Source organism: Myxine glutinosa, chromosome 1, assembly GCF_964187855.1.
Source record: "Myxine glutinosa chromosome 1, kmMyxGlut1.1, whole genome shotgun sequence".
Taxonomy (NCBI): Eukaryota; Metazoa; Chordata; class Myxini; order Myxiniformes; family Myxinidae; genus Myxine; species Myxine glutinosa.
This window is the reverse complement of record NC_136261.1, coordinates 335,754,699-335,770,503: the sequence shown is the minus strand read 5'-3', so window position 1 is coordinate 335,770,503 and position 15,805 is coordinate 335,754,699. Positions and strand designations below refer to the sequence as shown.

Genomic DNA, 15,805 nt, shown 5'->3' with positions numbered 1-15,805 from the left:
ATTTATTAGTCTTCTCCATATTCTCAGAATTAAGGTCTGGTGAAAATTGGATTACATTTCAAATGGTTTAGAAGAAAAAAAAAGTTATGGCCTCATCAGACAGACAGACAAACAGATGCACAAGCCATTGCAAAAATCCATCTCCCGCTGCATGGGCAGCCTGGGTATAGATTTATCGGTGGTGTGCTCCCAACCACACAACCGAAGTGTAAAACCACAACTTGAAATGGAAAGCTTTTAAAAGACGTGCGCAGCAATGAGCAAATACTTTATTAAATCATGTAGAGCTGTACCACAGATTCAGAATTTGGTAAACTGCTTTTTTGACCCGGAGGCTTTCGTGACTTTGAGGACGTTGAAACGCACAGTCTTGCTCAGTGGCCGACATTCTCCCACGGTCACTGTGTCTCCCGTCTGCACATCTCTGGAAAACAGCGAACAGGTCATTTCATACCAAAGCATACATACATCTTACTTTTGCAAAATAACCACACTTGCACATCATGAAAGCAAGCACTGCACTTACATCACGAGTTGATGGGTGTGCAAGCACAGGTCTTTAGATTGTTTGCCGAGTAGAGCAACCAACACACAACTCAAAGTAAAATGTGCCGAAAGCTTCAGAGTGGTCAAAAACAAATTCAATTAAGGCAGCTTTGGAAGAAGTAAGCACAGGTAGTTACAAATGTTCCTCGACAGCATAATTGTGATTTTCCCAAAATAAATATTGGGGAAGATGGGAGCAACCCGCATATTTATATACTTTGTTTGTTTGTCTGTTTGTGTGATAAATGTTAGCTCTTTCACGAGCCTCGATTATGTATCCAAAAAACACAAACAAAAAAAAAAACGCTCATCCTCGGTCATGACATTTGCTCGTCTTAGATTTGTACATTTAGAGGCATGAAAATGGCTTCCAAAACCAAAACAGCAATCAGAGATTGCAGACCTTTACCAGGACGTGTTTTCAGTGGTTTTTAAGGCTTTTGTGTTAAAACAAATATGGTGGCCAAACCACGTGACCGATGACGTCATTATTATTATTTTTTTCTCCGCCAATTTATCCCAAGATGATGCTCAATGAAATTTCATCTCGATCGGATGAATTTTGTACTCGTCGAATTATGACGTCATCATTCACATAATTTATTCTCCTTGGAGAGTTCTTTATAATGAGCCATGTCTCAATTTTTTCTATTCAATGCTTTCGGAGATATGGAGGTGCAACGTTTTTTCTGTTTTACAAGATGGCGCCCGTACCACGTGACCTATGACGTCAAAATTATAATGAAAAAAAAATTCTACAGGAGGAGGTCAAAATTCAAAATGACGTCAAAATTCAAAATTCAAAAAAGGATGACGTCAAAATTATAATGAAAAAAAAAATTCTACAGGAGGAGGAAATGGTGAAAATTTCCTGTCAATCGGACCAACGGTTGCAGAGAAAATCATATTTATTCTGTGCGGACAAACAGACTCAAATGCAATACCCTCTCCTCTGGCGAGGGTAACAAGCAGCACTCAATACAAAACTGCTAAAATGTGAACTTATAAGCAACATGGGTTTGAAAACATACAAGCTTGTAACTGGAAGGGCGCTCGGTAGAGCACATACTCTGCTAGGCTGAACAGTTTACGTTACACCAACAAGCTGAATCTGAACCAGAATCAGACCTGCTTGTTATTGTCGCCGAACCAACTCATCCATCTCGTTTTGTCACAAGTCGTCCACAACTTTTTGAGATATCATGTTGTACATCATTTTTGGCCCAATCACTTAATGAATAATGGTGAAGAACCACTAAGGAAATTAAATAATTATCGCATTCAGATCTTCATCAATATCGAATCAATTTGTCCTTGTCACACACCCAACCTGTTCACCAAATTGTCAGAATCCATCCATAATTTCTTGAGACAGCCTGCTCACACAGATACGGACGTGAAAAAATAACCTGCGCCCACCTTCGGTAAAAAAATGTTGTAAAAAGTAAAAATGCCAATGGAGGAGGATACATAAATGGTAAATAAATGGCAATGGTAAATGGTAAATGGTGGAGGTAAAAATGCCAGGAACAGATTTATATACATCCATGGCTTGAGTGCTCCATATTGCAGCACCACCGGAGCAGTGCACATGATCCTCGACATGGATCTGCAAAAGTTTAGAGCAAGAGTCATCGTTTGACTTGATCAGGAGGATGGAATTTGAAAAACCAAACATCAACCAAACTAAAGTGCGGCTGCTGCTTCAATCATGAGTCAAAATAAAAAATAATGGAATGGGATGCTTCCATGAACTATCTTAACTTCCTCATTAGAAGATTCACTCAAAACGAAGGAATAGAAAGCGACTCAAATTGTACCTCAAGCCATGGCAACAGTGAGGATATGTTTAACCTATGGAAGCATTGCAGGCAGCAGCAAGACAGTCCATAGCAAAATTAAGTGATCTCTCTCTGTATGTGGAATACAAGAGTGACTTCCTCCATCTGTGCAGTCAACGAGAAGCAATCAAAGGGACATGGGAAACCTCAATGGAAGCCTGCAGTAATCGAGATGTGCAAAATACTACGATAATGGGCTCGGTTTACACCAGTTTCTCGTGAGAAGATTCCCATCCAACGTGAGAGGACAACGTGACAGCTGAAATGATAGGACAGCTCTTACATGAGTGCAGTCTTACGGAGAGAACTTGGTGGACGCGATTAGGACCAGGGAGGTGTGCAGCTTACACTACAGGGATGAGCACTCAAGATTGGTCAACAATGCAAATAGGGAAACTGCCAAGCTGTTACATGGTGCAGTTGATTGACAAGGCCCGGTGCAGAGTGGATCTCCCCTCCATTTGGGGAAAGACTACTTCGAATCAGTGAAGGTACGGGGCAATCTGGTCTCTCCTGGATCAAGAGTTACGCACGATAGACATGATGGTGATGTGTAGCATTACATGGGCTGCAGCACAAAGGAAACCCTGTCCCACATATCTCAGGCATGCATCAAGACCCATGATGCCAGAGCGAGGTGGTACGATGGCTTTTCACTCTTTGTCTGCAGTCGGCTCCGGTAGCAGAGGTACCTCGCAGTCCAGGAATCTGGGGACCACACCTACTACATGAGGAAGAAAGTGTGGCCGAGCAATCCTTTTGACTTTTGGGGTTTAAAGCAAGAGGTGTCATAAAAGTTTAAGGGGTAACTGCCGTTCAGGGGCTGAGCATCCACAGCGACGGTGCCTTTTCATTCTTCGATTATGGGCTCTTCCTGTGATAGAAGTTACAGAAAAGGGTTCCTGTTGAACTTTGACCTCACCATCAGCCACCAGATTCTGAACTGTCATAGAGCAAAGCTGGCCTTAAAAGCCAGCTGCAGACAAGGCACACATCATAGTTCAAAGTCTTTCCTGTGGCAGTGGCCGGAGTGATGCTATGGGGAGGTGTGGGGTGGTCGCGGGTATTGTTAGCTGGGATGACGGTTGATGGGGTATTGCAGAGGGGGAAGTGGTGCTGGATGGTCTTACAGTTTTGAGCAACGGTTTGTTTCTTCCGCTTAATCATGGGGATGGCATCCTCTCTCAATTGTGGCAAAAAAACACAAGATATAGTCATCTCTGTTATTTCATAACAGTGCTAAGATGTTTCAAACACAAAACCGAATATCTTGTAGGCCCGATCAACACTAGTATTTCAGACAACCCTTGTCCAATTTCTATCAAACTCAGGGTATTTTGGCCGTTGGCGTAGCATGAAGCCATTTTGATTTGTATTAACAACCACCAAGAATGCATCGATGAGGCATATTTGTAGAAATTGGAAAATTATTCACCGTCTGAGTTGAATCGTAACACGATGTAACCCGTAAACACCACAGAAGTGGCGTTCGCACCTTCCTGGAGCAACGTCACAGCTAATTGTGAAGAAGATTTTGACTTCTAAGCGCAAAATTACTGACTTTATAAATAGCAAATCGGAAAAAGACGATCTATTTTTTAGGGTATCAAGCCATAGATTAGCATTGAGGTGGTCTGAGCAAATAGGTTCCCCTTTAAAGACTTTTAACATAACTAGAGTTCAGAGAACAACTTATCCCACATAGTCTTATGAAACAAGGACATAGGCGGGGTCTGCGAGCGGCAAATTTGATTGGTTGTGGAAAAGTAAAATGCTGTAATATTTTGTCCAAATACTGCGAAGCGGAGGGATTTTTTAAGGTGCCAAAAAGGTCATTTGTGTTCAAGTGCACAATTCAATTGAAACAAGAAAGAGCAATCAGAGATCGCAGACCCTCGCCAGAACGTGTTTTTAGTGGTTTGTAAGGCTTTTGTGTTAAAATATGGCAGCAGAAACACGTGATCGATGACGTCATCAATTTTTTTTCCTCAACCAATTTACTTGAGATGACACTCAACAAATTTAATCTTGATCAGATGAAGTTTTGTACTTGTCGAATTATGACGTCATGGAGTCACCTATGACATCATTAACTTATGTTATGCAAAAAGGGGACCAAAAAAACAACAACAACCCCGGTGCCCGAAAAAGGCCAACCCCCGCTTTACGGGGAAAAATGGCCTCTAAAGGTGTTTTTTTTTGTTTTTTATTCCCCATGGAGAGTTCTTTACCTCGACAGTATAATTTTTAACTGCAAATTGAGCCATGTCTCAATTTTTTTCTACACAGCGCTTTCGGAGATATAGAGGTGCAATTTTTTTGGGTTTTTCCAAGATGGCGCCTGGACCTATGATGGAATAAATATCATGAAAAAAAATTCTGCAGGAGGTGTACAACAACAACAACAACATGCATTTTAAAGGCCATTTTCCCTGCTAGAGCAGGGGTTAGCCTTGCGGTCCCCATGACAATCTTCTCCATTTTGCCCTATTTTCTGCATCTCTCCTTGTTAACCCCCTTGCCCGCATTTCTTCTTCCACCATCTTTAGCCAAGTCTTCCCCGTCCTCTGCTTCCTTCTACATTCATTTCCATCACTCTTCTCAACCAGTCACTTTCATCCTTCCTCAACACATGACCAAACCATCTCAACCTGTTCCTCTTCACAGCATCAATCACAGGCTCTATTCCCATCATCTTTCGCAATTCATCATTTGTCTTCCTCTCTCTCAACGACACTCCACACATCCGTCGAACCATTCGCATTTCCACCCTTTCCAACCTTCGTTGCTGCTCTACGTTCATTACCCATGTCTCGCTCCCATAAATCATAACACTTCTCACACATGCAGCATACACCTTTCCCTTCAGCTTCAACGACACTCCCCTCCTCGTCAGCACGCCACTCAGTTCCCGAAACTTCTTCCATGCACATCTCACTCGAGCAACCGTTGCCGAGTCTGATCCACCTTCTCAATTCAGCATGTCTCCGAGGTAGCAAAATGTTTTCACACCTTCCAGCTTCACGCCGTCTCCAAGATCCAACTCAACATTTCCTCCATCTGCAGCTCCCTCTGTGCACACCTTACATTTGAATGTAGCTGCCACACTGGTTAATGACCCTCTCAGACCACTACATTTTTGATGAACCCACTCAGCGCACATTGTACATTGAATGGAGTTCACTCCGACACCCTTCCTACACACAGCACAGGGCCACTTCCCAGTTCTTTCCACCTCACCACATGCTTTACCACTTGCCATCACCTTCGTCTTTCCGATATTCACCTTCAGACCTTTTGTCTCCATACATTCCTTCCACGTGTTCATCTTTTCCTTCAGTCCATCCATACTTTCCGCAATCAACACCAGATCATCTGCATACAACAACTCCCACGGTAAACCCTCCTTTATGTTCTGAGCCAGCACCTCCATCACAGCTACAAATAGTAGTGGACTTAGTACCGACCCCTGATGCACTCCCACCTTCACCTCAAACTCACCACTGTTCCCGTCCTTCGTCCTTACAGCTGTGCGCGCTCTTTTGTACATTGCCATCACTACTCTGATCAACCATTCCTCCACTCCTAACTTCCTCAATGCCCATGTCAATACTTTGCGTGGTACCCAATTGAATGCTTTCTCCAGATCAACAAACCCAAGAAACAACTTCTTCCTCTTCTCCATGTACTTCTCCTGCAACTGCCTCACAATGAAAAGCGCATCTGTCGTTCCTCTTCCTGGCATGAATCCAAACTGCATTTCGTCGATCTTCACTTTCTTCCTTATCCTCCTCTCCAACACCCTTTCCAATAACTTCATTCCATGCTCCAATAACTTTATCGCTCAGTACGAGCCACACTCCAGAGGGTCACCTTTCCCCTTGTATAGAGGGACGAGGGTACTCAGTTCCCAATCCACTGGAATGCGGCCTTCTGTCACCACCAGATTGCAGATCTCTGTCATTCTCTTCACACCCCAACTTCCTGCTGCCTTCAACATATCTCCCACAACTCCCGTCGGCCCTCCCGCTTTTCTACCCTTCATTGCTTTTATCGCTTCCTCAACTTCCTTCTCAGTTATCTTCTCTGCCGGTCCTAAAACTGGGTTACTCTCTATGTTGCCATCCCATTCATTCTCTGTATTCAACAGCATTTCCATACATCTTTTCCATCTTCCTTTAATTCCATCTGGGTCGACAACGATTTGTCCCACTTCATCCTTCAAGCAACTCACCCCCATCACATCACACCTCTTTCGCTATCTGCTTTGCAATCCTGAATACTGCTTTCTGACCCTCTTCCGAATCCAAGCGTTCTCCGAACATTTTCCTACATGCCTCCTGCGCCTTTGTACCTCTTTCTTTGCAGCCTTCCTGGCTGCCTTATAACTTTCATGCTCTGCTGTTTCTGCTCCCGTACCCTTCGCCTTCTGCCACTCCTTGAACTTCTTCCCCTTCTCGTCAATCCTCTTTCCAACTTCATCATCCCACCACCATGTTTCCGAGTGCCTCGGTGGTCCTTTTGTCCATCCACATACCTCACCAACGGCTCCCAACAGACTAGCTTTCATCGACATCCAACCACTTTCAAGCTCAACCACATCATCCTCGACCCTACTCAGCCTCTCTTTTAATGCCTCCCTTACTGTCACCTCTTTCAACCTCCACACCTTCATTCTAGGTTGGTACTTCATCCGCCGAGCTCTCCTCGCACCTTTCACCCTTACGTCGCAGACAACCAAGTGGTGCTGTGAAACAGCCTCCTCCCCCGGGATCACCTTTGTGTCCCGGAGGTGCCCCCGATCTCGCCTACGCACCATCAGGTAGTCAACGGTTGTCGTCGACCCACCTGACGTGTATGTAACAAGCTTATTATCCTCTTTCTGGAACTGAGTATTACAAATCAACAAATCAGCTCCATCAGCAAACTCCAAAATCCTTTCATCTTCTCCATTTCTCACACCATATCCGTAACCCCCATGAACTCCGTCAAAACCATCCATACTCCTTCCCACATGTCCATTTAGGTCTCCTCCTACCACAACAACTTCCTCATCTTTCACGTTTTCCATCAGCTTCTCTGTCGCACACCAGAACTTGTCCTTTTCTTCATCGCTTCGACCGACCTGCGGAGCATATCCCAAGATGACGTTCACCAAGAGCTTTCCAATCATCATTTTCACCATCATCAACCTATCACTCACTCTCGTCACACTCACCACACTGTCTACAAACTCCTCAGAAAACAGGACACCAACACCATTCACGCCCTCCAGGCACCCTTGCCACACAAACTTGTATTTCTGTCCCTGCCGACCCTTCACCATGCAGGAGGTGTACGTATGGTGAAAAATTCCTGTCAATCAGACCAACAGTTGCAGAGAAAACTCTGTGCGGACTCAATTAACTCACATTGTGGACATTCACATTCTGGGCGGTTTGCTGAAACAAACGGACTCAATGGCAATACCCTCTCCTCTGGCGAGGGTAATAAAAACAAGCGTTACGCCTAGGTCCCCCGTCGGGGAAGTGATGTGAGTTGACAAAGTGCAACACGCAGAAAACATGCTATGATATGATATTTCGCTCACAAGGGTCAGACAAACATGGAGGCGGCCATCTTGGATTTTGATGTGGCGACCCAATTTTCAATCTAGCGTTCTTCCTTATGCCTAGATACACCCACACACCAGAAGGTACTTCGCATATTTTTCAAGATATTTCGCTCACAAGGTTCAGACATATATATATGGTGGCGGCCGCCCTGGATTTTGACGTGGCGACCCACTTTACAATAGCGGTCTTCCTTATGCCGAGATACACCCACACACCAAATTAGAAGTTGGTACTTCGCTTATCTTTCAAGATATTCTTCTCAAGATTCAGACATACATGGCGGCGGCCATCTTGGATTTTGACGTGGCGACCCAATTTTAAACAGCGTTCTTCCGTGTGCCTAGATACACCCACACACCAGATGAGAAGTTGGTACTTCGCTTATTTTTTGAGATATTTCGCTCACAAGGTTCAGACATATATATGGTGGTGGCCATCTTGGATTTTGACGTGGCGACCCAATTGTCAATAGCGTTCTTCCTTATGGCGAGATACACCCACACACCAAATTAGAAGTTGGGACTTCGCTTATTTTCCAAGATATTTATCTCACAAGGTTCGGACATACATGGCGGCGGCCATCTTGGATTTTGACATGGTGACCCAATGTTCAATAGCGTTCTTCCTTATGCCTAGATACACCCACACACCAGATTATAAGTTGGTACTTCGCTAATTTTTCAAGATATGCAGGTTACAAGGTTCAGACATACATGGCATCAGCCATCTTGGATTTTGACGTGGTGACCCAATTTTAAACAGCGTTCTTGCTTGTGCCTAGATACACCCACACACCAGATTAGAAGTTGGTACTTCGCTTATTTTTCCAAGATATTTCGCTCACAAGGTTCAGACATATATATGGTGGTGGCCATCTTGGATTTTGACGTGGCGACCCGATTTTAAACAGCGTTCTTCCTTGTGCCTAGATACACTCACACACCAGATTAGACGTTGGTACTTCGCTTATTTGTCGAGATATTTCGCTCACAATTTTCAGACATATATATGGTGGCGGCCATTTTGGATTTTGACGTGGCGACCCGATTTTAAACAGCGTTCTTCCTTGTGCCTAGATACACCCACACACCAGATTAGAAGTTGGTACTTCACTTATTTTTAAAGATTATGCAGGTTACAAGGTTCAGACATACATGGCATCAGACATACATGGCGGCGGCCATCTTGGATTTTGACGTGGGTTGCACCCACACACCAAATTCGAATGCGGTCCTTCGCTTACGCACGCATGCCGCACGCACGCACGGACGAACGGACACACGGACGGAGGGGAAAGCCATAGTCCCCCTTTCGCTCCGCTGAGCGACGGGGGACAATAAAGATTATAGAGGTGGTGGAAAATTGATTTTCGAGTTTACTTCCGTTGTGGCAGCGTCGCTTACACCACCTCAAACACTTAGTGGTGGCGAAGAATATTGACACACTTGCACTTTTTTCATACAACTAACAATTTTCTCTAAAAATAAGTTGAAATTGACAAAAGTATTTGGTCTCCACAATTCTTTATTTCACTGTTAATATTACAGAGCCTTTATTTTTGATTCACAACTTAATATATCCTTTTAAATCAGAATGTTCGATTAAAAAGAAACGGCATTGAGAAAATTATTGACACCCGAGACTTAATATTTGGTAGCACGGCCTTTGGACAAAATAACTCCAGTCAAGCGCTTCTTACACCTCCCTACTGGCAGTTTGTCCCACTCTTCTTGTGCAAACTGCTCCAGTTCACCCAGATTTAAAGAGTGCCTTTTCCAAACTGCTGTTTTCAGATCTCCCACAGGTGTTCAATGGGATTTAGATCTGGACTCATTGCTGGCCACTACAGAACAGTCCAGCGTTTTGTATTGAACCGTTCCTGGGTGCTTTTTGAAGTGTGTTTGGGGTCATTGTCGTGCTGCAAGACCCATGGCCTTTTACGGAGACACAGCTTTCTGACACTGGGTTGAACATGGCCCTCCAAAATGCTTTGGTAATTTCCTGATTTCATGATGCCATACACACATTCAAGGCACCGAATGCCAGAGGCAGCACAGCAACCCCAAAACATCACTGAACCTCCTCCATGTTAGACTTAAGGAAAGGTGTTCTTTTCTTTGAAGGCTTCATTTTGTTTTCTGTAAATATAGAGATGATGTGCTTTACCAAAAAGCTCTAATTTGGTCTCATCTGTCCACAGGACATTCTCCCACAAGGATTTTGGGTTGTTCAGGTGTGTTTTGGAAAACTCCAATCAGGCTTTCTTATGTCTCTCTCTCAGCAGTGGGGTCCTCCTGGGTCTCCGACCATAGAACCCCCTTTCATGGAGCTGGCCAATACTTTTGGCCAAGACCCAACATTAATTATTCATGCCTATTGTTTGTGTCCTTTACGATGTCCTTAAAAAACAATGTTTCCTGTTTGGAATGATTTTCAATTTTGTTTGACTGCTAGATAGGTAGAGACAGACTAAAAAATTGTTTTACCCAACTCCTCTCTGCAGGTGCGCAATCGGGATGAGGTTCCATACAATTTCCCAGGTTCCGAGCCAAAGTCCTGCTGAACTAGTCATTTTGCAATTTGAGTTCATAAAACAACATTCAATTGAATTCAAGCCGTTTCTCGATCATAAACTGACGTTTGTAGATAGAAAAAGCGAATCAATTGTTAAACTCCACCTTTCGCTTCGCACATGCGGGGTAATAAATAAAATGTAAGAAAGTTAACTTACAATATCAGATTTCTAAATATACACCGTTTATGTCTTGCAATATCAGCTTTAAACGTCTCACACACCTGAAACATGGCGAGAGATGAACAGAAAGGTTCTTGTGCCGCTTTTCAAAGCGATTGTATTTCCGGATGTAATGAAGGTAGTCACGTCGGATGACAACGGTCCTCTGCATCTTCATCTTCGTAACCACACCGGTCGAGAGGGGGGAAAGCCCATTATCAAAGCCAAAACACACAACACGAACAATGATCAGCGAATAAGCTGCTATCAGAACACAAATTATCATCACACTTCTAAGCGCGAAGTGCTGTGAAGACCATCGTGAAGAAGCATCATTTGTAGCAGCCGTGCATGATTAAGGTGAAGAAGATTTTGACTTCAACTCCACCGAAGAACCATGGGATGAAAACCAGACTTGCCTGTTAGAATGCGACCTCTGATGGACACGTTTCCCGTAAAGGGACATTTCTTGTCAATGTACATTCCTTCAATAGCCTGTAAAACAGTAAACTTGTAAACCATGCAGCAAGGGATGCTCACAAAAGTTTCAAAATCACCATACATCTTCCAAAGGATGGAACGAGGAAGCTTGTATTATTTTACTTTGTCAAACTCACCTCCCTCGGAGTTTTGAATCCCAAGCCAACATTGCGATAATATCGCCGGAGCTTTTCCTTCCCTGAACCAGCTAAGAGAGCACTCTTTCGGTTCTGAAAAATCGTCGGCTGCTTCTGGTAGGACCTCTCTGTCTGCAGAGGAAAAGAACAACAATGCTCCTTAGGAGGAAATAAAACACACAAACACACACAAATGTCCAAACGCAAACAGAAAGCTAATGGGACCACAAAACTGAGTGAACAAAGCATCACATCGGAGCCGTGGATGGGGAAGCGGGGGCCACAAAGCCAGTGTGAATCCCTATCGTACACACATTAACTCAAGTCGGGTAAATATCAAGAATGAATGAATGAATGATCGGTTTGAGGCCATTTTCCCCGCTAGAGCAAGGGTTAGCCTTGCGGGTCCCATGACAATCATGGTTCCCTGTTTTGAGGAAATGTTTTTATGGCCGGACGCCCTTCCTGGCGCCAACCCTTAGTCGCCTCTTACGATGCACAGGGATACGGTGTACCTATTCTAAACTGGGGTACACACCGGGATCATTCATCCCAGCAAGCTGGTACTCAATTTGCCGACCTCGGAAGGATGACAGGCTGAGTCAACCCTCCTGGTGTTAATTTAGCGATCGACCGGGATTCGAACCCAGGATCCCAAGCCCGCACCCTAACCGCTAAGCCAACACCAGGTAAATATCAAGGTCGTCACAATAACTGTTTTGTTTCAACAAAATGATGACATCTAGTATGAATGCCGTGGCTAAAAAGGTGTGAAAAAAGGATTTAAAAAAATAAACATTAAAAACTCATGACGATTCAGAACGACAGACACAAAACCCATGGAGCTTGGGGTGAAGCACCCTGCACCCGCTGGATAGATAACACGACCACATCAGACTTAAGATCACCTCAGAAGGAAGACTGGTTGACACCCCAAGGTGAAGTATACCGAAAGGCTAATTTTTGGGGATGCAAAGTCAAGACTCATGAGAGATTGAGAACGCTGAACGGATCAGGACGCATCAGAACAAAACAGCAGAAAGAGAGGGGGGACATCAACAGCAAGGTTGAGATATAAAATAGAGGGAGACTTGGACAAATAAGGGACGTGGGGAGGATACATTGGGTGGACAAGATGGATACAGAAGGAAACTCTCAGGAAGGAAAAACTGTAAATTTGAAAGGGGTGGGTTAACAAGGGTAGAAAAGACCATGTTTTTAGATTGGGAAAGATCTCAGATGGTGGTGAACGTTTGGGCCGAGATTTTGGCTTCTTCCAGGCTGCTTGAAGACCTGGATATTGGTTCCATAAGCTGGAAAAAAGAGTAATGTTCCTAGAATTAGGTAGTTTCACCAGAAGGGGGTTGATGGTGGACTGTGTATGCCCTGCAGAAATCTGGAATGGGAGGGGTGGGGGGGGGGGGGAAGGAAGTGAACAAAGCATGGAAAAAGCAGAGGGTGCAAGACCAGAAAGGAGGAGGTGGAGTCAAAAGAGACCACCGGCCTGTCTGTGATGGCGAAGTCATAGGCCAACAAACTCATGCTTCATCGTGTGAGATTCCAATATTTTTGAGGCCTTGGTTTCCACGGGGTCAAGCTGAGCAAGTGAGGCAGGGAAGCCATCCCAGAGGAGGTGATCAGCACCGTTTCAAGCTGTGGATGTAGGTAGATAGGAGTTAAGGTGTGCCAAGGAAGGACTTTGGACGACAGAGGATGCCCAGTCGGCGGTTGGGTTTAGCCATGACATGTTGTGAGAGAGTGAGAGTGAGAATGAGAGTGAACCTTTAGAGGCCATTTTTCCCCACAGAGCAGGGGTTTGCCTTTTTGGGGCACCGTGGTCCCTTTTTTGAAGCGATGTTTTATGGCCGGATGCCCTTCCTGCCGCCAACCCTGTTAGTCGCCTCTTGCAACACACAGGGATTTACCAGTGAACTGGTACTCAATTTGCCGACCTCGGAAGGATGACAGGCTGAGTCAACCCCCCTGGTGTTAATTCAACGATCGATCGGGATTCGAACGCAGGATCCTAGTATCCCAAGCTCAGCACCCTAACCGCTAAGCCAACACCAGGGTATGGCTGATAGTGAGACCCGGGAATTTGAATGACAACCTCCTCAAAAGAGGGTAGATAGTGGGGTTTCGGAGAGAGACAGTGAGAGTGACATTTGTCAGGATTGAAAGAGATATTCCAAGTGTTTGACAATCTTGTGATTTTATTCAGGTCTGAAGAGAGGGAAGAGGGTGCAGCCATCTTAATGATGTCCATTACTAATACTATTAAGTAATATGTCGATTAGTTGGACGTCCCTCATATGATAAGACAACTATCAAAAGTAAATAAATATTTAATTATTTATTAAATTCAACATGTGATTTGTAAAGACGATCAACGGGATTGTCGGTTAGAATTATTAATCAAAAATTCCAACAAACAGGTAAACTAGATGGTTCGCAGATTAGGAGAGACGAGTACACGTGTTCCTCTTTAATCCAGCAAATCGCACATCAAGCTACACCATGATCGCTCATTAGTAAATAAAATAACTTTAGAAACTATCAAAGTTTACACCAGAAACCGCCAGGTAGTGGTACTTATTAAAAAGCCTGCACCGGCGATCATGCAACTCCATCCAGCACACACATTTTGACTAGGCCTTTCGAATCTAACGAGCAATATCAAGATATTAAACGACTTTTGCATAATTCTCAGGCAAAGTTAGGAAGATTACTTATACGATGAACACACGAACGTATCGCTACACATTGTGTGGAACTCTGAAAAACCAAGAAAACCCGAAATCTACCTGAATATCACCCATGGCGGCGCAAAGGGTGAGGATCTGAGGAAAAAAGAAAGAGCGAAACGGGGTTTCACAATAGAAAATGCAGGGGCAACCGGAAGCATAAAAAAAAAATTCACCTCATTGCTGTATGATATTATTAAAATTAAATCAAGGCATCAAGTATGAATCTATCAATTTTCTCCGTACAACATATTATTGTCAATTGTTAAAATATTATCATTTATAATATCCGTATTTCCGATGTGTCACTGGTCACGTGATTCACATTTTCTCTGTTAATCGTTTTTCACTGATTATAAGCTTTGATGCATGTTTGTGCCGGCTTATAAGAAAATTAAATATAATAAAAGGCAGGTGTTGATCTCATTAATTATTTTGGTTTTGGAAAGTCTTTTACATTTTATGTTATCATGGCAGTCAGAAATTGTAGGAAAACAAAATACAGCCAATCCACATGTAAAAAGCTGCAAACATTTGTCAATACACCGCTTATATTTATCCTGGCATTTGATGCATCAAAAGCATTCCTTCTGAAGAACGCTCGCCGCAGATGGACAATCGCACTACAAGACGCCATTTTCTATCCAAATTCCCCAAAGGGTTCCTTCGCGCGCGACCATTATTACCTCACGTTCGGATCGTGTTTCGAACCATTTTCATTGACCGCCATTTTCCATCACCATTCCCTTTTCAATCGTCTAATCGTGCAATGTGTGCCGTTATCAAGCAGCTTTCGACCGCTTGACAACCCTTCCGTTCCGTATAAAGCGCTTTGTAAGCTGCTCGCCGAGCAATCAAGGGCTGACGCAATTTGAATCTTCAAAAAGCTGCTCAGTAGGTTCATACATGAAATGCCATAAAACAGTGAGGTACATCTCACAAAAGTGGACTTTGACAATACCACAAACCACCAAGATGACTCCAAACTCATCCTTAGAACAGTAACGAAGCAGAGGCTGAATAACTTCTTGATGGAGGTGACACTGGTATTGCTGATGTGAAGTTCCATGAAGGAATGACAGCATTTTAAATTTATGTGAGACTGAAATCTGCTTATCAGACTTGAAATTGCCCTTTCATGATGGCGTCTTCAACCATGCAAAAGTTTTAAATTTTGAAATGAAAGAAGTGCACATTTGACTCAGTGACTCGTTTTTGTGTGTAAAGTACTCACACCTGCACAAATGAACAAGATACAAGAGGAATTTGTGGATAAGCAACTTCTGAAAAGACACATGCCACTCCTGATGCAGTCTGGGAGAATGTAATAGTGCATGAGGAGGAGGAAGAAGACAAACAGTATCACAGATTGAATCTGGTGGAAAAATCCATTGATCTTGAAGCGCGGTGCTACGCGCTCGACTTGCTACCAAGGAGGAAGCGGACAACGCGGTTAAAACAAAAGTGTCTTTATTGACAAGAGGTCACTATAGCACTGGCGCGCTCCAGGGTGCGCGCCCGGTGTATATCCTGAGGCCACGCCTACCCCTCGGGCGTGGCCGCCGCCCACTTGGTGCGCGGAATGATGTCACCACGCCAGTGGGCTTTCGTGTGCGCCACACGCGCCCCCCCAGAATTCCCGCGCACCTGGAGGGCCAGTTTGCGGGGCAAACGGATGACCCGGCCGAAGCGCCCTCTGGCGACTCTG

At 44.1% G+C, this 15,805-nt stretch overlaps 1 protein-coding gene across 1 annotated transcript; it reads right to left on the bottom strand.

Moving 5' to 3' along the window:
- Positions 1-251: 251 nt before the first annotated feature.
- RPS11 (ribosomal protein S11) lies at positions 252-14,236 on the bottom strand. Its single transcript, XM_078769770.1, has 5 exons — positions 14,158-14,236; positions 11,354-11,485; positions 11,157-11,231; positions 10,799-10,929; positions 252-424 (listed from the first exon to the last, which is right to left on the bottom strand). Exons 1-5 carry the CDS (start codon positions 14,170-14,172, stop codon positions 301-303), a joined length of 477 nt encoding a protein of 158 aa, XP_078625896.1. The 5' UTR covers positions 14,173-14,236; the 3' UTR covers positions 252-300.
- Between the last annotated feature and the right edge of the window lie 1,569 nt (positions 14,237-15,805).

Bases quoted from the DNA above. Each gene is read 5' to 3' on its own strand.
- RPS11 (XM_078769770.1), bottom strand. The intron at 11,232-11,353 runs GTGAGTTTGACA...ACTGTTTTACAG, and splicing joins GATTCAAAACTCCGAGGGAG to GCTATTGAAGGAATGTACAT. The intron at 425-10,798 runs GTGTGTGAGACG...GCTGTTTTCCAG, and splicing joins CATCTCTCGCCATGTTTCAG to AGATGTGCAGACGGGAGACA.